Below are 22,628 nucleotides of genomic sequence, written 5' to 3'. Positions count from 1 at the left end.
TTGTTTTCATTTTGCAAAATAAACGGTTAATTGCTCACGAGGTGTTTGCATTATATCGCTTAGTGAATTGAGAGACTATACGATAGCTCACTTTTTACTACACGATCACTTACACACATGCGCTTCTTTCTAAACGATCACCTACCTTTTGATAAACGATCGTCTAGCACCCAAGCTTTACTAAACGATCATATAGACGATTGCCTACCTTTTCCTACACGATCGTATACCTCACCTAAATGATCAAACATCTTATCTATACGATAGACGTGACTTTCTTCCACTTGCTTGTTCCTCCGACCCTCTACCAAATCCGAACAGAGCCCACTCTTTAGATTCTCACTCCGAGAATACTAAGGGTTTCAAGTGGTGGTTTTGTCCCCATTCTTCTTCTATTCATGTGGAGTTCGTTCATGTAGACGATCGAGTGTTGCTGAACGATAGCCTTCTGTTCATGGAGAGAGCAAGATTTTTGCTTTGAATAGAGTTTTCAACTGGTAAGTTCTCTTGTTATCTTGTTTATTTATCTTTAAGCATGTCGATAATTTATAGTTTGATGCATATCTATTTATTTGAATGTAAATGTGGTAATTTTGTCACAATGCTTTTGGAAAGATCCGCTTCCATTCAAAGATACTCTTGTATAAGAGTTCCTTCAACATTGTTGCGTTTGGCCAGTGTTGTGTTCACGACCTTTGGAGAGGAAATACGATAAAGGGTTTTCTTCAAGGGTAAGTCCTTCTTCCTTTCCTCCCAATAGAATGGCACGCTTATAAGCTTGATCTATAATGTTTATCCTATCACTTGCATTTTGAATGTATATTCTTCTCTGTTATTTCATTGGTTTCAAAATTGAATCACAAATGCATGACGTTCACACGATTCCATGAAGAATTCCTTTCCTTCAGGTTCATGGACCAACCAATCCCAAACCCACAAAGCCCACTAGAGAACTCTATAAATAGAGAAGTTCTCCTTCATTTGAAGGGGTTGTCAATTTTGCACTCCAAAGAGCCTAGAAATAATTCTCCCAACAAGAAGAAGAATTTTGACTCCTGAAACTGAACACTCTTTGAAGATACAAGTCTCCTAAAGACACAAAAGTCTCCCAAGACTTCAACTTCAAGAACAGCACGCACTCTGTTTCCTCAAACCAAGCATATACATTCAATTGAGAGAGAATTAGAGGATCAAGTATTAGAGATTGAACCACGTGCACATCAAATCTACATCAACACAAGTTCAACTCCACAAAACGCATTTCTCTGAAACATCGTGTAACAACAATTTAGTTTCTAATTTTCTTTAGTGCAACAAATGTGGGATGATTTTGACTACAACCTCTTGGTCGCTAACAAATACAGTATGTTAGTTGAACTATACTCACTTTGACGTCTTTAATCCTTGTGTTATTATTTAATACTATTTCACTTTTATGTATTCATTCTTTTGTGAATAAAAAATGTAATGTTGTTTGAGGAAAGAAAAAGTACTTCTCAATGTAGTTGTCGATTTGGAATTTTTTTTTTTGTATAACAATGAGGTTGTCAATTATTAGTATAATAATACTTATAATCCATCTATTTTATAATAAAATGTTTTACCATAGAATACAAATAGTAATAATTTGTTCAAAGATATAGATCTAAATTGAAATCATCAAAGAAACATATAGAACTAAAAGTTACTTATAACCTAACCTCTCCATTATATTACACACTCACTTCGTTGACTTTATTTAGAGTGAAAATAATAATGATGACATAACATGTATTCATGACTTAGATCATGGAAGAGTGAAAGAAATATCATATAATCCAGATTAGAGATAATAATATAACTTGTAATCATACCCCAAAATCATAAGAGAGAGTGAGAGAGAGAATTTTTAATAATGTTATATGTATTGATGACTAGGATCAAATTATGATACAAAGTCAAGGGCTAATGTGCAAGACCCCATTGATGCTTGCATTTTGCCTCTCCACCCATTACTTCAAAAGATGTGCACTCTTTTAATTTCAGTTTATTTCTCTCATCCCCATCCCCACTTTCTTTCTACTCTTTTCCCCCCCTCAAATTTCCTTCTAGCTACCACTAACTAATTTTCTTAGCCAAAAGTACTCAACTTAAAAAAACCTTTACATATATCAAAACAACCCATTTAACACACAAAATTCTAAAGCTTAAAAAAAAAAAAAAAAAGGAAAACATATGAAACTAAACCCCAATATAAACCTATATATTGATAAAACCCTAATGACTAAAAATTAAAAGAAAAAAGAAAAAATCATCACTCTTTTTCCTCTTAAACTAAAAGATCTGGTTTGGATTTTGACTGGTGTTCTCTTTCCTTTCCGCCATTCTTCAATTTTTGACAAGGAGAAGAAGAAGAAGAGGAAGATTGGAAACAGTTGGGAGATTGGTGAGGAAACTCAGCCAACATTTGAACCACTTCCCTCATTGTTGGTCTTTCCACGCTGTTCTCTTGCACGCATAACATCGCTATGAAGAATAAGTGTTTTGCTTCCTCTTTGGGTATCATTCCTACCCTTTTGTCAACTATGCAAATGATGTCGTTTTCATTTTCGCCATTTGTTAGAGCTCTTTTGCACCATTGAGCTATATCAACCACTCCGTCTCCAAAATCTCCAACTGGTCGACGTCCTGTCAAAAGCTCTAATAGCACGACTCCAAAACTATACACATCACTTTTCTCGTCGACTCTCAACGTGTATGCATATTCTACAAAGATAAAAAGTAGTATTAATATATACATCATTGACATTTAAAAAAAAAAAAAGATGGACTTGAAAAATATTTATGACTATAATCACAAGTAATTACTACCATCATTGCATCAATGTCTAAATTTATCATAGTAACATAGTTAATTATCATGTAAGCCCATCGTGAGCTATATAAACCAACAATTATCATATAAAATAGATATATTAATTATAAAGAGAAAAATTTTCTTTTAAATTAAGTTGTGAACGTGGCATTTTAACAATTAACAAAGAATTTTTGTAAAATTTTTAAAAATATACTATAAAAAGTTATTTTAAATTAATTTGTGAACGTAGAATTTCTGTAGAATTTTAAAAAGATAGACTATAGATTTTTCCCAAAAAAAATAAAAATAAAAATAGAACCAATCTAAAAAATATAAACACAATTCTTAAAAAAAATGATAATAATAATCATAACAATAATATAAACATGAAATTTTAAATTTAATCTTAAAACTTTTAATTATTTTAAATGATATAACTGTTAAAAATATTTTTAAATATAACAAAACATCATTATCTATTTGTATTAGTATCTATTACTAATAGATAATAAATTTTACTATATTTATAAATAAATTTATTCAATTTTTTCTAAACTATTGAGAATCTTGTGATATATGTCTTTTAAACATTAATTCTTAAGCTCTATATTTTTGTCGTTATGTTAAATTTTTTAATGATTTTCTAAAGAATCTTTTAATGGTTTTTTTAAAATTTAAATTTTGAATGAATCTTTAATGATTTTTTAAAATTGAAATTTTGAATTAAAGTTGCATCTTTTTCAAATGAGTTTACGTCATATATTTTTTATAATAAGATTTTTTGTTTGAAACCTTTTTTTAATTATAAGATTCAACAATTTATTAGGTATTTTTTAAAATTTTACTGTTAACAAATATAATACCTAAATTTTAATATTTATTAGACAAAATATTAAATTTAGTTTTCTCTTTTTCTTTTTTTTCCTTTAGTAATGTGGGGCCCAGATGGAGAATGGTTGAACTTTCAAAAGGGACTCTGAGCTTGTATTATGTTACCCATCAGTTGACAGTCTGATGATTAAATCAGAGCCGTCAGATTCTGATCTGATCTGACCATTTGTCGGGTGGGCCCCCGTTACTACTTGTCTCTTTGGCACAGAATTCAGAAATACTGTTTAATATATATATATTTTTTTTTCTTTTTAATTTTTCATGGTGCGTCTTCCTAAAAAATTCTACTCTTCTTAATATGTCACAGTTCACCCGCCTGTCACTTTAGCACTCCCCAGAATTCGGATTTTAAATATATACTCTTTTATTTTTCTTTTTTATGGGTTGAGGTCTCCTTTTTTTTTTTTTCCACTTCATTTGAATTAGTACTCTCACTTTCTTTGAATCTTAAAAGGTAAAGTTTTCAAATTTTCCTTGTATTTATGTAATAACTTAATTTGATTTATAAATTTTATAATTAATTAGAATAATCTTATGGTCGGACAAGACGATGTTTATGAACTTTAATAATGATTATAATGAATATAATGAATGCCAGGTGGATACTCTAAATGAAATTATTATTTTAGATTTTTTTTTTTAAGAAATTGATTACGATTTTATTATTTAAATTATAAAGGAAAGGAAATTACTTAATAAACAAACATAAAATGGGAAAAAAATTAAAATTATTACAACAACTCTTTAAACAAATGTCAAAGTAACCCTAGAAAGTAGTTTTCAAACTTCTATTTCTATTTATAGATTTTAGTTAAGATTTTCAAATAAGAATCTTTCCAAATAAATAAATAAACAACAATATGCCTTAATTTGTTTTGAAATAAAATGAGTTTTATTTATTTGAATCCATAATCTTTCTAAGGTCATTGTCAATCACTGCCCTTGGATTTTCTTAGCAGCGACAATCGGACGGCTGGCATTGACTAATCCAATCAACATGGCCCACCAAAAGCATTTTAGTAATTAACTAACTTAACTAACACTGTAACGACCCAAATCGGAGAAAAGAAGATAATTCAAAATAATAATAAAATAGCAAAAATAAAATTCTTCAAATTTGAAAATCGAAAAAGGCAAATGAAAAAAACGAAAAAGAAAAGAAAAGACGTACCAGGAGCGATATAGCCGTAAGATCCGGCGATCACCGACATGCATTCCGATGCGCCGCCGTCGAACATGAACTTCGCCAATCCGAAATCGGCGACGTGAGCTTCGAAGTTGGAATTCAAGAGAATGTTGTTCGATTTCACGTCTCGGTGGACGATTAGTGGAGAGCAATCGTGGTGGAGGTAGCAGAGACCTTTGGCGGCTTCAATGGCGATTTTGTATCTCAAATTCCATCCGAGAAACGAGGCTTTTTTGCCGTGGAGTGCTTCGCCTAAGCTTCCGTTCCTCATGTATTCATATACGAGGAGGTTTGTCTCTTTATTGGAGCAGAATGCGAGTAATCTTACGATGTTTCGGTGTCGAATGTTGCCTAGGGTTTGGATTTCGGCTCGGAATCCATGGTCGTGACTATTAGGGCCGAACCCTAGAAGTTTCTTCACTGCGATTTCAACTCCATTCGGCATTTTCCCGTGGTAGACGATGCCGGCGCCGCCTCTTCCGATCACATTGCCGTCTTTCACGCACTCCAAGACGTCGTAGACGGTGAAATCAAGCTTTTGGAATGAGGTCATTTTCCATGAACTTGATCCGTTTCGTTTGAATGATTTCGCTTTGACAACTGCCGCTATGGCGAACACTAGAGAGCAAATTAATAGGCCGAGGGCGAAGATTAGCTTGAAATACGTCGGAGTTTTTCCTGGTTTTGTTGTTGTTGTTGCAAAGTTGCAGGGATTGTTGAGGAGAGAGCCGCAGAGTTGAGGATTTCCGGCGAAGGATGAAGCATTGAAGAAGGCAAGTTGTCCTGATTCCGGTAGCTTTCCGGAGAAATCGTTGAAGGAGAAATCAGCAATCGTCAGGCTCTTCATTGCCCCAATTGATTTCGGTAGGGATTGATTTAGGTGATTTCTCGACAAGTTGAGGTAATTGAGAATATGTGCATTTGAAATTTCAGGGGGAATTGGGCCAGAGAGGTTGTTCTTGCTCAAATCAAGGTAAGTGAGATGGATACAATTCCCAATTTCAGGTGGAATTTCACCCGAAAGTGAGTTTCTGCTAAGATCAAGCTTTAGAAGTTGATTGAGTTCTCCAATGGAAGGAGGGATTGTACCAGAAAACTGGTTGCCATTGAGGAGGAGAATTTGCAGAGAAGACAAATTAGAAAGCGAAGATGGTAAAGTTCCTGAGAGAAGATTGTTAGAGAGATTAAGTTGCCCTAATTTGATGGGTGTTGATGAACTCTCCCCATTTTCAGAAAGTGTACCTGAAAGGTAATTGTCCTGAAACTCTGCTAAATTTAGCTGAGGCAAGTAAATGAAGCCATTGGGAATGCTTCCATTCAGATAGTTCTGCCCCAACCTCACTTTTGTTAGACTGGTACATGACCCCAGACCCTCAGGGATTGGCCCAAACAGGAAGTTGTTCATCAGAATCAGTATTTTCAGCTGGTTTGATGAACACAAGCCCTCAGGTATTGTACCTGTGAGCTTGTTTGTCGACAAATCGAGGTGCTGAAGCCTCCCATTTTGGCCAAGATTCTTCGGGATTGTGCCGGTAAAATTGTTCATCCACAGGTCCAAGGTCTCCAAGTTTGGCAAATCTGCTATGTAGTCTGGAATAGATCCGTGTAGCTTGTTCATGAAGAGGTTGTAAAGGTTGAGCTGTTTGAGCTCAACAAACTCAGATGGGATTTCTCCTGTGAGTGCATTGTTGGAGAGATCCAGATTGACCAAGTTTGTAAGATTGCCTAACTGCTTCGGAATTGAACCTGAGAGTAGATTTGTATGCAAATATAGAGTGTTCAAGGACTTCAAATTCCCCAGTTCATGAGGAATTTGACCGTCCAAACTGCAGTCTGCAATTTCCATGATAACCAAATTGGCCAACTTCCCGAGCTCGGGTGGAATCCCCCCTTCGAAAACATTGTAATGGGCCAAGTAAATTTCTCTCAAATTTGTGAGATTTCCTAACGCTCCTGGGATTTTCCCAACCAAATCATTTCCTGCAAGAGAAAGATATTGCAGCTCTTCTAAACTGCCATAGCTTTCAGGGATTTTTCCATGGAAAAAGTTACCTCCAAGGTCCAAGTATTTGAGGTTCTGTAAATTCAAAATCTCTGTGGGAAGAAGAGCAGTGAAGTTGTTGTTATAGGCATCCAACACCTCCAAGTTCGGCAGGCTCGAAAAGTTCCAGTGCAGAGTCCCAGTAAACTGGTTGTTTGAGATGTTAAGGAATCGAAGATAACCCAAATTCACTACTTCAATGCCACCAGAGAAGTTATTTCCTGCAACAGACAGCTCAGTAAGTTGGTCAAGACTTGAAATCAACGGCGAAACAGAGCCACCAAGATTCAAATCTGTCAAGTTGACCGACACAACTCGTCCATCAGAGCACTGAATCCCAGCCCATGTACAAACTGAGCTGAAGTTTGAGGCAGTCCAAGTGCTTAGTGCAGCAGAGTCAGAGAATTCAAACCCTTGTTTGAGAGCAAGCAAAACATGAAAATCACTGACCAAACTGTGGGAAGAAGAGAAGCCTAGAAGTGAGAAGAATGTAAAAACAAGGAAAAACATGTTTTTCCCAAAATTGTATCAAGGGAATTGAGTTTGGAAGCACAGGAAGGAAAGACCAAGGGTTTTAGGCAGCTTGGCAATTATATATTTTGCAGCAAAGTGAGGAGGAAAAGATAGTGGAATAATATGCTGAACTTCTTCAAGTGTGTTTGGGCTTAAGGAATCAAACATGTTCATAGTAAACGAGTCTTCAAATACAAGTAAGAAAAATTAAGACCCTCCTTTTCTTTCTTCTCTTTTATTTGCTTTTCTTTCCTTTTCGAACAGAGATGCAAGGTTGAAATTCTGCTACAAAATGGTTCCTTTGCTTTCTGAATTCCTCTATATCAAGTTTCTTTTAGCAAAGCTAGGAGGAAAAGAGGCTGAAGAAAAGGGAAGAGACGATGGTTCTGTAGAAAGACATGTAGCTAGCAAAATGCAAATTAAAAGATGGCCGTTGGATAATAGAAAAGATCAAATGGGGGGTGGGGAGGGAAAAAGGAAAAGAAACAAAAATATATATATATAATAAATATAATAAAAAGCAAAGGTAATGCTTTGTTTTCTTTCTTTATTCATATGACAAGAATACCCTTTAGCTTTAATTAAAGGATGCTCTTTATTGCTTTGAATGAGAGAGATATGAACTGAAGGATTTGCACTTTCCATCAATAAAAATAGTTCAGTACTCAAGCTTTTGGTAAATGACTCTTGTATGTTTAGTTTTGTCTCTTCTTTTTTTCACTCTTCCAAATCAGCCTATCAAACTGAAAATTAACCAGAAGATTCAGGACAGTACTGCCCTCTGTACATTATAGCCTTCAACTCAAACTCAACCATAATGTCACTCCCACATGATGTTTTTCCCCTCCCCGCGATGACAGAATCGTAACCAGACAACCATCATTATGTTGGTTGCATCCAATAATTTCTCTTTGAAATGGGTGAATCTCAAGAGAGTGAAACATAAAACTTTTTTAACCCAAGAATCCAATTATGCCAAATGATGTTTCCTTCCTAATCTTATACTTCTTTAAATTCTGACTACAAGGAATATATTCTTAGAAGCCAAGAAAAAGAATGCCACGAGGAAGATGATTCAAAACCATGTTCACGATCCTTTTTTTTTTCTTGTTTTTTTTGGGGGTATTTAATGATCATATGGTAAAAGTTATCCACTTTTGTAGCAGAAATATTTACCAGAACTAAAATAATAATGACTTGGTAACATGTGGGTGGAAAAGAAGAAGATGATGATTATTAATATATCATTACAATGGTGTTGAATGATCAATCTATAATGATGGGAGGGATGCAGCCTGCAGCAGAGGAAGAAGAAGGAGCCAGTAGGTCAGTGGGAGGTCTTATTATTATTATTATTATTATTATTATATTTTAGTTTTTTAATTGAGGGAAATTACTCTTAGCTTATATTTCTAATTCCAAATGATTTCTTCAACTTTATTCCTTCTTCCTAGTTGCCCTACAATAGTGGACCAATTATCCATGTAAAAGAATGTGGGATTTGAAAGCTTTATTAGAAGATGGAATAGTCTTAAAGGGAGAGCTGTAAAGCAAAAGCAGAGCAGATGAAATCTGCTTTTGATCTTCCTCTTAAAAAAGGAAGAGCCAGAGAAAAATCTACTGCATCTATCCCTCCTTCCCTTCTCCTCTTGCATAGAAAACAGTGTTTTTCTTTTTCTTTTTTGCCATCTACAATTTAAAATTACATTTTGGGATCCATGTTGTTGTACCCTTTTTCCTCCTTTTAATGCAGAGTTTCCCCTTCATTTATCAAATTTAAATGATCATTAAAGTCGAGTAAAGTAGAACTGTTTTCAAAATAAAGGATAAGAATTTAATGTAGCCTAAGTTTAAATGTACCATAGTCTAGTATCTCATGTTCAAACTCTTATGATGTCATTTCTTTAATTTATATTGATTATCACTTCGAGGGTGTTTGGCCCACTAACTTCATAAGTCAGTGTTAAGTAACTCAACTTCAACAACTTCAATAGTATTCATTATTGAAATTTGCATCTTTATCGATGAATTCCATCTTTTCATATTTTTTTCTTTTACACATTTATCATAGAACTCCATTTTCACAACTCTATACCCTAAACACAAATTTCTTAACTCCAAGATATTAACTCCAGACTTCATAATTTAATTCAGCACCCCAAATACCCCCTTAAGCTATGGTCAAGCTTGGTCACCTATCTCTTGTTGAGTCTTGTCATCAATGCCAATAGAGATGTTGATGAGAAATATCGAACCTTACAAAGTAAGAAGAGTATGTGATAAGTGGGTAAATATTTTAGTAGACATTGAGGAATACAAATACACAATAATGGCTGAGATGATTGCCCTAAGATATGAGGGTTATTTGGATGCAAACCCCCACTTGTTTGTGATTTTCAGAGAGGGGCACTTAGGCAAGAGTGCCTTATGACAAGTCCTTATCTTTCATGCAGATGCAAATTGTGGGCCTTCCATTTTGAAGGGTCACTGTCTTTGTAGGGTGTCTTTCTCACTGTGATCTAAAGAACCATTTATGAACACTCCCAAAAGAAAATTGTGGTCACCCTTTTGCTTTTCTTGGTAATAGCAATGGCAATAGCAAATGGCCATTGCCAATGCATGCCCTTGGGACTCCACAATATGAGTTTTGGTGAAGGGCATCTTTGATTACCTTTTCATTTCTTTTTGTTTTCAAGTCTTCAGCAACATGTGTATCATTTATATGGGGTTTTCCCCCTTTTAAATTTGTGAATATGTTGCTCTTCATGTTGTATACTTTTCCTTGTGGGTTTCTTGTTTTTTGTGCTTCTTTCTAACTATTTTTCTAGATGTTGATGGAATCACTATTTTAATTTACATAAGTGTAAATTTTATAAATGATATTAAAGATTCTTTTTTTATTTTTACAATATGGTAGGAGGGGGTCAAACTTTTGATCTTGAGGTTAATAGTACATGTTGTATGTTAGTTCAATTGGCAAACGGTATTAAAGATTAAATATGTCACAAGATTTTGAATGGTAGAATTGCAAATTTGGTCCCCATTGTTTGAAGAAAATTAGAATTTAGTTTCATGAGGACTTTCTCAAAACTTTCTCCCAAACTTTATGGACCAAATTTGTGATTTTACTATTATGAATCTACTTCTTGGATTTTAGCTTTCAGGGTTCTTTTACTTATTTATTTTTCTCAAAAGAAATAAGAAGTTTTATATGCTTATATGAAAAAAAAAAAAAAAAAAAAAAAAAAGAGAGAGAGAAAGAAGGGCATGTTTACTTTTCAAATGTTTAAAAAATATTTTTTATGCGCTTGAAAAGTCACTTGAGATCGACTTGAAATAAGAAATAGTTATAGTAGACGTGAAGATATATATATTGATTGTATGGTAGTAAAATAAAAGGAACGTTTGAGAAGTTTAATAAATACTAAAGTGGTTTTTGCTAAAGTTACTTTGATGTTTTAAGTCAATTTGTGATGATAAAAGATGAGAAGGAAGAATTCTGCAGAATTTCTACTATTCCACATCTAAATAAATAAATAAAACATTTCTCATATACAATCATTCTTCATTTCATCACTAAATAACTCTCAAAGCTACTCTTTCCTTTTGTCAACAACAAAATATTATGTCATTGAAGGCAACAATTCTTTCATTGTATACATAGTCATGAAAGTCTATACTTATAGTAAAGATAATTAAAGGTTACTAAAATATTTTATTCGTATTCGTAAAATTCTTTATCGGATTGAGTGATAGCTCAATGTAATAATCATAATAAGATCAGATTCTTAAAGAAGATTTTGAGATGATAAGATCAAGTAGAGGCGGGAAGAGAATCTACTCGTGAAATGGATAATCCGAAAGCATTATCCAAATCATTCTACAAATTGTTCTCTCAAAATAAAAAAAAATGGGAGAAGAGAGGGAAAAATATAGTGATTACTAGTATGAAAGTTGCAATAAAGAGAAAAGAAAAGACAATAGGTTTCGTACAAAATGTTATAGGTAGGAAAGGGAAAGAAATTATGAAAGAAGCATCCAAGAAGGGATTAAACAAGAAGGGCGATGCAATGACCTTAGTGTTATTTTTTTAAAAATAAAAATAAAAATTAATTTTAAAAAAAAATAAAAATAAAAATAAAAAGTAGAAGGCATACTCATTAAGGTGGGGCTCAAAAGTAGTCACCAAAATGTACTAAACAACGCACTCTTGAGAGTAGTTTTAGGGTTTTTTTTCAAATATATATATATATTTATTTATTTTTATTAAGGGTAGTTTTATTTATGTATTAATTAATTAATTTATAATAATTATCAAAGGTTCTATCATAACATCCATGGAAACAAAATCATCACCTCTACCATCTCTTTGTGGAAGAAGAGGGCCAAGGCTACCAAAGAAAAGAGAGGGAAAAGTGAAACAAAAGCAATTAACAATGGATTAAATTTTATATTTTTTTACTATTAGAAGAAGAGGGAAAGTTTTTTTAATTTTTTCATGTTTTATATGTTTTATATGTTTTATATTGTATTCATCCATGTTAAAATTTTATTTTTGAAATTTGTATAGACATTCTTCTACAAATTTGCTTGTTTGTGTAATTGTATTTGATAAAGAAAATATATGGTTAAATCATACCCAAAAAAAGAAAAAAAAAACCGTGAACTTTCTTAAACTTTAAAATGTTTCATTTTTTTCTCGTGAAGTTTGAAATTTGTTTCAAAAGAATACCATTAGAACGATGGAAATTGACGTGATAACTGAGGTATAAAAATTGAAAGGTATATTATATGTGGTATCATTTACAATATTATTTACAACATCATTCATATACATTGATTTTGACAACAAATGTGTAGAACTTGATTATGTAAATAATTTTAGCGATATCTTTTAAGATGAAACAAATAATAATTAACAAGAATTTTAATCTTTTATATATAATATTGTCATGGTCTTCATTTTCTTTATACATTAATTGCATCGTCAATATCAATAAGAAAATATTTTTTTGGAGCAATTTTTGAAATTCATGGGGTATCTTTTGAAATCAATCTCAAATTCTAGGGGGAAATGGAACTTTTTAAAAATCTAGAGGCGTAATTGAAACAAAATGAGCTTTGGGGTATTTTGTATAATTATTTAACATATGTGGACTAAAACACAAAGCTAATATAGTGACATGATATAAGAACGAAAACTTAAAAATCAAATTGTGTCAAAGTAAGCTTAGTGATATAAGCATATACTACTTCAATTGAGGTTGGACCTTCAATCTCTCATCTCATAATTGTTGTACTAACAATTAAAAAATAATTGTTTATTAAACAAGATTGAAATAAGGCTACATTTACCTTAAGGAAAATGTAATAAATCAATGGTAGTCTGAAAAATAAGCCTCATTTAATTACGTTTAGTATTGTTTACATGTGTTCTATACCTATACTAATATTTGGGGTCCACTTCCGAATTTGTAATCGAAAAATGCAAACTGATTAACGAGCAGAGGATGTTCAATCTAATTACATTTAGAAATGACATTGATATCATTACCGTCACCATTTGACCCTAAATGAAAACAATAATGGTAACGGTAAATGTGACAGATACATAATTCTAACTAAACGTGATTAAAAGCAATTCACATACAATTATAATTGTGGTCATTATGATTGTTCTATCAATAAAATTTTATTACGATTACATTAATTTTTCATTACGAATGGGATAAATGTGGTCTAATCAAAAAAATGAAAGATGAAGATATAGGGGATTTTATTATTCCAAAATACATGGGTAGAAACCCTATCATTATTAAGCCAACAAACATTATCCTTGTATCTATCAACAACAACAACAACATGGTATTCATTATTATCTTAGTCTTCGCTAAATGCTGATGTAATCAAATCCTTTTGACATGGCACATTTTTATTGGACGAAAAAACAATAGTAGAATCTATATTAGATCTTCTACTTTAATTTTATGACGTGTAGTCAAAATTATCTTGGATAATATTATATATTGAAATTTAATTAATGCCTAACTTTGATAATCTCCAATACATATAGGTTAGTAACACATGCAAGCAACTATACTTTGATAGTTTCATTATATTAATGCGCCATTAAAAAAAATGCATGGTGCTCTCTTACATATGAATAACTTTGCAACAATCTTAAGAAAGATTTTGTCCTCTTACATAAATAGCTTGTTATATTTATTTTTAATTTAATATTATTATTAATGTGGCCCTATATATATTATCTGATATTTTATCTTTTAGGCTTATTATTTTATTCCCCATCCCCAGAAAATTCTCCACGGAGATCGGGGTGGAGATTCCCCGCGGGGATCGAGTTTTCTGCGGGAAATTTTTTTCCGTTACCTTTTTTTCTTTTGTAAAAAGTCAATTAATGTAAATCACTAATATGAGCAAATTTTAATTAAATAATTAATTTTATCACTAACTTGTTTATTATGGTTAGTTTATATGACAATTTGAATTCAAAGATAAATTGCTCAAATTTTGGCCTAAAAAAGCTAAATTTAAATTACTCATCTTTTTTAGTAGAAAGAAATAAATAATAAATCAAATTATTTACATATATAATCTAAATTTAAACTTTCTATTTAATCATATTCATTATCTTTTCTAATAAATAATAAAATTTGAAATTTAAATGTAATATTTATATAATAATAATAGTAAAATAATATTAGATAAGTATACTAAATAAATATGTAAAAGCTAATGGGGGCGGGGACGGGAATGGGGCGGGGTCGGGGGCGGGGGCGGGACGAGTCTCTGTCCCCGCCTCGTTTAGCCCATGGAGAATTTTTTTCCCCTCCCCCATTTCCTGCCTAATCGGAGAATCCTCACCCCGTTCAGAGCAGGCCCCACAAGACCCCTTCCCCGTGGAAAAATTGGACATCTCTAGATAAAACCCTAAGGATTGATCTCTCTGTCTCGTTAAGTAGTTCTTTCTCCTCATCAAGAAATTACCTAATTAAGTTCTAAAGGAAAACTATGAGAGAGAAACATAATTCTTTAGAAGGCCATTATCATTGATCAAAATATGTTAATTATTCAAATTAATGTTATTGTCAAAATCATATAGTTGAAAGATTTATTAGAGTTTTTTATTTATAATTATGAAGCTAAAACTTACATAGGTAAGCCATAATTTTCTCTCCCTATCTTTCTTTCTTTTAAAGCTAATTGGTCCATGTTATATATTAACTCATTGATAAAAATGTTATTTTGGGCCCATATATTTTAGATTACATTTCATTTTAGTCCATACATTTTTATTCTCTATATTTCTAATAAATAAATTTAGTTCACATATCTTTTCATTCAATTTTCAAAATAATAACTTCCCGGGAAAAAAAGATATTGTGCTAATAAATTTTTAAAATTAAGGGAGTGTTATTAGAATTTTTTTTCTTAAAAATCAATAATAAGCTAACTATAATGACGGTTTTTATGATTTATTAAAAGTATTGAGATTAAAGTTAGTCATTTAGAAATATCAAGATGAAAATAAATTAAAATTTTAAGTACAAAGACCAAAATGATATTTTAAATTAAAGAGGGTATATGGGGAAACAAATTTGAACAAATATTTTAAAACTCTCATCAATAAATATATACATATAGTGTCTTGACTTATTGTTTAAAAATGCACAAGTTTTGTCCTTATTAGTTTTATTCATTGGTTTCAAGAAGGGTTTTTTTTAAGCCTTTAGTTTCATTATAAGCACTAATTCCAAATTCCAACCCCATCAACTTTTTAAGAGTATCATTCCTTTTCTTTTTTTCTTATCACAAGATTTTGCTTTTTTATTTTATTTTATTTTATTTTCTAAAGATTTTGCTTAAAGTAATGTTGGTAGGTGTTTATATCATTGTGTACATGTGAACTATGAGTGTCTCAATAATTTAATGGACAAGAAAAAATTTGGATTGTATTTTGTACTTTATTTTAATAATCTAATAATCTTTTTTCTTTTCACATCTTTATGAATGAATGAAATTCACTAACACGACATCAATCATTGACTTTATTACTGTTTTGATCGGATGTTATCTAAAATAACCTAATTAAACATTAAAAGATTATTTTTAAAGATAGAAAAATGAACTAAAGTATTTACAAATATAACAACATTTTGTTGTCTATCTAAGATAGATCACAATAAATCGTGATAGACTATAATCTATATCTATATGTATCATGATAGATACAGATAATAATGTATCGCAATCTATTACAGATAGACTATGATATTTTATTATTATTTGTAAATATTGCTTTCCATGTTGTATCAATTTTCATTATAAATTTTTATTTTTAACCAAATTAGGCTTGGACTTGTTAAATTTGCAATTTCTACCCTCTATTTAGTTATAGATAATTAATTCACTAATTTCAACGCAAGCAAGATAAGAATATATTTAAATTCGTTAATTTCAATAATATCAAAATTTGTAAAAAGTTTACACATGTTTAATAACTATTTGATTTTTGATTTTTTTATTTTTGAAAATTAAGCTTATAGACATTACCTGTACTTTCAAATTTCTTCATTTGTTATCTACTTTTTACCAATGATTTAAAAAACAATTCAAATTTTGAAAACTAAAAAAAGTAGCTTTTAAAAACTTGTTTTTGTTTTTAAAATTTGGTTAAGAAGTCAACCGATTTATTTAAAAAAGATGCAAATCATGATAAGAAATTGAGAGGAAATGAAAAAACGTACTTAATTTTAAAAAAACAAAAGGGTTAGTAAAGAGGATCTTAATTTTTCATTTAGCTTTATATACCTAAACTATTTTCATTTTTGTTTATTTACCTAATCAACATTTCTTATAGGCAAAATAGACTACAAGTCTTAATTTTTTTTTTTTTTTTGGCTCATTTTAAATTTGGTTTCTAATCTTTTAAAATTCTCAATATTATCTGTAATGTTTTAAAATCTTCAATTAGTTTCTCTGTCACAATTAAAAAAAATTATTAAACATTTGTAAGAAATTTTTTGATGGAATGTTGTATTAAGTTATTAATTTATTAATGTCTATAAACATATAAAAATATATGTCATTGCAATTTGACACATGATATCAAATTAATTCATCTTGAAGATAATTTAAGGGTATATCCTAGTTACATGTTCACATGGCTCCAATATTTTAAAAATAATAATTTAATGAAACATAAGCTCTTTGTGAAAAACCAAGGAAAAAATATCAAAGAGGTACAATTAAGAATATCAATACATCAAAAGTAAAATGAAGAATTTCAAAAGATTAAGAACCATTTGACATATTTAGCTTAACTTATATATGGGTATTAGTGTTTGAATGTATAGGTAGTAGAATTAAATATCAAGAATTTTGGTTCTTGACAAAATAATTAATGAAAATTTCTTGGTTATTTCTATCAAGTATAGGTACTTATGCATAGATGACTTAAAAAATTTGAACTCTAGTTGAATAATTATCGGACAATTACAACTTTAATAAAAAAAATAAATTGAAAATTTGGAACGTGTTGCTAAGTTTATGTTTTTTTTTTAAATATGGTAAATCTCACCCATGTGGTCATGATTTACTAACTTCCGCTTAGAATTTGATTGCTATCTGATTCTGTGAAATTTTTATGTGATTACTATCTGATTTTCATTTGATATTTATTGTTATATGATTTTTATCTGATTGCTATATGATATACTAATGGTCAATGATATTGGTTGTTGTTTGATTACTGTTTAATTGTTATCTAATTGCTATCTTATACTGATTTGATATCTAATAGTTGTTTGATTGCTATTTGATATGGAATGTTCTTTTTATTGCGAATGATATCAATTGTTATTTGATTATTGTCTGATTATTATCTGGTTGTTATTTGATTACTATTAAAGGTTAACTGTTAGTGTGACATAATTACTATCTTATTACTATTTGATATTAATTCTTAAGGATACCAATTTATATTTAATAATGACTGATTTATGATGTTGTTTGATATTAATTACTATCTTATACTAATTTCTATTGATACTGATTTATTATTTGATTACCAATGATATAGATTTCTATTTGATTGCAATTTGATGTTGAGTATCTACAAAACATTAATATGTTATTTAACCAGCATAACAAAATTAACCTGAAAAGATAGAACAAAATCAATGACAAAAATATATTTGAACTCCCAATAAACTCAAAAAATAAAAAAAATAAATTGAACCAAATAAAATTTAAACTCAAGATTAAGATTTGAAAGTAAAAGTGTGAATATTTTAAAACGTGGGACCAAATGAAATCTAAATTCAAAACTTAAGAAACCACCCAATTTTTCCTCGTATTTTGAATCGGTTATGCATATATCTAATTCAACAAACGGATTACATAAAAAAACAAAAAAATAGCATTGAAATATTTTGCTACACCTACAAAATAGAAAAACTCAAAGCTACATTTGTAATTATCCTAAATTATTTTGCCACTTATTGCAATTTCCCAATAATTATTTTGTTTTAGTTATCTACTTTATTTTTCGTTTTTTTTTAATAATACGTGGAATGAGGGATTGAACTTGATAGTACAAGCATGATACCAGTTGAGCTAGACTCATTTTAGTTTTCTATTTTTCAAAATTAAACTTATAAAAGACTACGACCCTCCTTAGTAACCATTTCGCTTTTTGTTTTTGTTCTTGACAATTAAGTCTATTCGTCCACATTTCTTACAGTTGTTTTGCATCTTTTAAGTATAATGGTTGAATTTTTAGCCAAATTCCAAAAACAAAAACAACTTTTTAAAAACTATTTTTTTAGTTCTCAAAATTTAGCTTGGTTTTTTAAACATTGGTAAAAATTAGATAACAAATGAATAAATTTGGAGGTAAAAATAATATTTATAGACTTAATTTTTAAAAAATAAAAAAAATAAAAACAAAATAATTGCCAAACAAGACCTTCACTTTTCTATAATTTCTTATAACAAACTTTTTAAAACATTTTCAAAAGTCAAGCAAATTTGTTAAAATGAAAATCATTATTTTTTTATTTTTTAATTTAAGATTCAAATATATTTTTAAAGAAGGTAAAAAACTCTATCCAAAAATTATAAAGAAACAATTATACTTTTAAAATACATAAAAACTAACAATAAAATGTTATAAAATGGGGCTTAAAGACAAAATTAAAAAAAGAAAATCAAACATTTTTTAAGAGAAAAAAATCAAACCTGATCTAAACTTTATTATTGTTTTCATAATAATAATGATGCTAATAAAGTAAAATTGATTATTTTAATAAGTAATTCAACGAACAAGAATATAACTTAATGGCTACATTTACTCATTTATTTGAAAGTAGAGGCTTAAATATAATAAATTTTTTAAATAAATTCATTAATCCATTCATAATTGATTAATCATATTTTTACTTGGGGTAGATCAATTATGGAAATATTCTAATATTATTTAAATATTTATTAAACTTGCTCTCTATCCTTCTAACTTTAGTTTTATTTTGAATTCTACATTTTATAATTCTCGTAATTTTAATTTTTGTTCATTTCGAACAAAATAAATTTTATTAACATAAAACTTGTGCTAGTGGCTTTAAGGTTAAAAGATTATTCGATCCTTATCTACATATTATAAAAAAAAAAAAATAAGTTGTTTGTTTTTGAAACTATATGTTTATTTCCATTTGTATATAAATTTTAAAAAATTTTGCTCTTGCCATTTTGTCCCCTTTATTTCCATTTGTATATAAATTTTGCATCGAGATTTTACCATAAAACTTCATTCACTAAATTTTTTACAATATAGTGATAAATTAGTATTATTAAAGAGTTCAATTTTGTATAAATTTTATGTTAAAAATTTGCAACTAATAATCAAAATGAATTTTTTTTCAAAAGTACAGAAATCAGAATGAAGAAGGGTTTAAAGTGTTATAGATCACGATGAACAAAAATTAAAAATATAATAAGGATAACACCAAATATTTTAAAATACAAAGATTAAATTAAACAAAAAATAAAAATATAGAAACCAAAATAATACTTATATTTGTTATGCTATAAGTTTTTCATTAAATTTTACTTCTGCAAGCTTTTTTATGATAACATCTTACATAGAGGAGTTATAAGTGAAAAATCTTTATATATCTATTTTAGTCTAATTTTTTTAATACAAATATACTTGACTTGTATTTTACCGCTCAATTTTAATAATTAGTTATTAATAGTTAATTTTAAGTTATTTTATTGTAATTAAATTAAAAATCACTATATAATTGATGAATTGCAAATTTTCAAATCATCTTGAAGAGTGTAAAAATCTCATAGATTTTTTGAAAGGTCACAAAAATTCAATCAATTAGAGTTAAAAAATCAATTTACAGAAATAAATAGTTAGTGATATTTCATTTTAATTTATAATTAAAGTAAGAATTATTTTATTTCTTGATGAATTGGAATTTTTCAAACCATCTTAAAGCATGTAAAAGTCACATAGATTTTTTAAATGTCCCAGAAACACAATTTTTTAAAAAGAAAAAATACAATTAATTAAGGTAAAGAATTAAATTTACAAGAAGATATAGTTTAAAAAACTAATTTCAAAGTTCAATTATTTTAAGAAATCCATTTTTTTTTTGTCCCATAAAATAATTTTGCATATGAAAATGTGGTATATGATGTAATCAAGTGTAAAAATCTAAAATTAAAATATTGCAAGTTGCAACACATTAAATAGTTTCAAAAATACCAAACATTTTTTTTCATCAGATAACTTATACTTTTCTATTAATATTAAAAAAATTATTTTTTAAAGTGAAATATTTATCTTTTATCAAATGTAACCTTCTTTATAAGTAATAATATGAAGACTTAAAATAAATAGTTGTTTTTAAATAAAGAAAAATGAATCAAAATATTTATAAAATATAGCAAAATTTTATAACTATCAATGATAGATACTGATGTCTATCAATGTCATTGATAGACACTCTTCTATCAGTGTCTATCAACGTCTATCATTGATAGTTCTAAAATTTTGTTATGTCCTAACAAAAATATGCTATAAAAGTAATTGCTCGATTAGCAAATAAATATATCTTGTTGAATTACAATTTTCAACTATTTTCAAATTATAAATTTATAATATATTCTGATATCATTTGTTTTGGATTTTTTTTTTACTAATATAAAATGTTAACTAAATATTAACTAAATTTTCTTCGTTAATCGTCGAATAATTATTAATCATAAAAGTACAAAATCTATGAATATAGATAAAATAGATCAATCAAATTCATCAACAAAAACTCTTAAAATGCACATGTCTTTTAATAGCATTCATTAATTTAGGGAAACATGATATATATAAGATAAGCTTTATATTCCTTACAAGATTTTATTCTTTTACCTCAAAAAGAAAATATAATTTTCTTTTATATATATATATATAATATTCCTTAAAAGAACAAAGGGTTTATATGACAAGGAAAGAGAAGAAATGAATACATAAAAATAAAAAAAATAAAAAAATGTTTAGAAATGGATACTTAGATGCTGATATGTTAGATCATGTCAACTTAATTTCAGCAAAGTCATAAACAAAAGGATCATTGTACTACATATTTTAAGTTCTTGGTCAAAAGATTTAATTATTATAGTCAAAAGAGCTCATTATTAGAAATTTGATCAACTATATATTTATATATACCATTTAATGCTTTGATGACTAATCTGATGATCTCACACTCTCTCAACATGCTTTACATAATATATAATAAGAATAAATGTAGGCCGAATCTAGACATATAACCTGATTAGAAAATTAGAGGTTTGAATTCTCGTAATTTTTTTGAAATTAAAAAATACATAATAATTCTAATTCTAATAAAATTATATAGAATATTTTTTATTGGCAAATTGTTTTGAGATGGAAAGATTGGAAGATCTGGTATCACAATCTTTAAGAGATACATGAACAATTCTTCTCATTGACAACTAGTTTTGAGATGGAATCTATGTTTATCTAATATGAGATCATATTCTAACAAAGATGAAACGACTATTCGGCAAGCTCAAAGAGATAGGGTAATAAGACACATAGTGAGGATTCTACATTGAGCGCAAGTGGATATTTAAATTTTATCTTTAATATATTTTTATTTGGTATCACAGACTCAATTAACATGTAATGGACATTCAAATCTAAAACTAACTACGTTATTAATACTTGATTAATTGAACTGTGCTCTACTATACTATTTTGTTTACACAACAAAAAAAAATCCTTTTCATTCAAGAAGAATGAAAAGAGACGTATTGAAGTACAAAATAGTACGTATCCGAAATACAACTAAATACCAACCAAGACTGAAGTTTAGATGTCACAAATATGATAACTTAGGAAAACCCTAACGAGCCAAAAAATCAACAATTTTATTCCACTACTGAGAAACATAACTAAATGTAAAATTAAAAAAAAAAAAAAAAGAACGATATTTCATAATGCCAAATTTCTTCAAGAAAAATCAAAATATTTACCACTTATTTAGCATGGATACTCACGATGTGGAACCGACATAATAGGTGAGATCAGAAAACTACCGAACAAGAAGTTAATTTTATCCCTCAGTATAACAGCTGCCTCATCCCCAGACGGAATAAGATTATAGTCTTCTAATTCATAAGCCCAACCATATCAACTCGAACCATCATATTAATTTTGATAATTTTAAGCATGATTGAATAAATTTGAAATCAAATAAGATGTGTAGAGTGAATATTTTGTAAAATAAAAATGTGTGAATGAAAGTAAAGTTGACTAAGACAAATATAGTATATGGTAGGCTCAATATGCATGTGGGAGCCGACAATGGTGGAAATCCATGTCACATTCTAATGAGTTTGACAATATTCGCTTTATCTTTCTCCATCATATCATAAATTCACTCCATTCTTTGGATTTTCTACATCGTCATTATTTTTTTTGTCTCAATATATTTTTTATTTTATGTTGTACAAATATTCTATGTCAACGAATGTACTCCATTTTAGTAATTAATATTTTTTAATATTTAATTCTTTTCACCTTTTTATTTTACTCTTTATATTTAAAC

At 29.0% G+C, this 22,628-nt stretch overlaps 1 protein-coding gene across 1 annotated transcript; it reads right to left on the bottom strand.

Moving 5' to 3' along the window:
* Positions 1 to 1,885: 1,885 nt before the first annotated feature.
* LOC120091165 (uncharacterized) lies at positions 1,886 to 8,220 on the bottom strand. The gene is made up of 2 exons (XM_039049056.2): positions 4,899 to 8,220; positions 1,886 to 2,745 (listed from the first exon to the last, which is right to left on the bottom strand). The coding sequence occupies exons 1-2, from the start codon at positions 7,462 to 7,464 to the stop codon at positions 2,309 to 2,311; spliced, it is 3,003 nt and encodes a 1,000-aa protein (XP_038904984.1). The 5' UTR covers positions 7,465 to 8,220; the 3' UTR covers positions 1,886 to 2,308.
* Positions 8,221 to 22,628: the final 14,408 nt, after the last annotated feature.

Source organism: Benincasa hispida, chromosome 11 (assembly GCF_027475165.1).
Source record: "Benincasa hispida cultivar pf3 chromosome 11, pf3_genome.v1.1, whole genome shotgun sequence".
In the NCBI taxonomy this organism is placed as follows: domain Eukaryota; kingdom Viridiplantae; phylum Streptophyta; class Magnoliopsida; order Cucurbitales; family Cucurbitaceae; genus Benincasa; species Benincasa hispida.
Note: the sequence above shows the minus strand (reverse complement) of the source record. Positions and strands in the feature narration are given on the sequence as shown.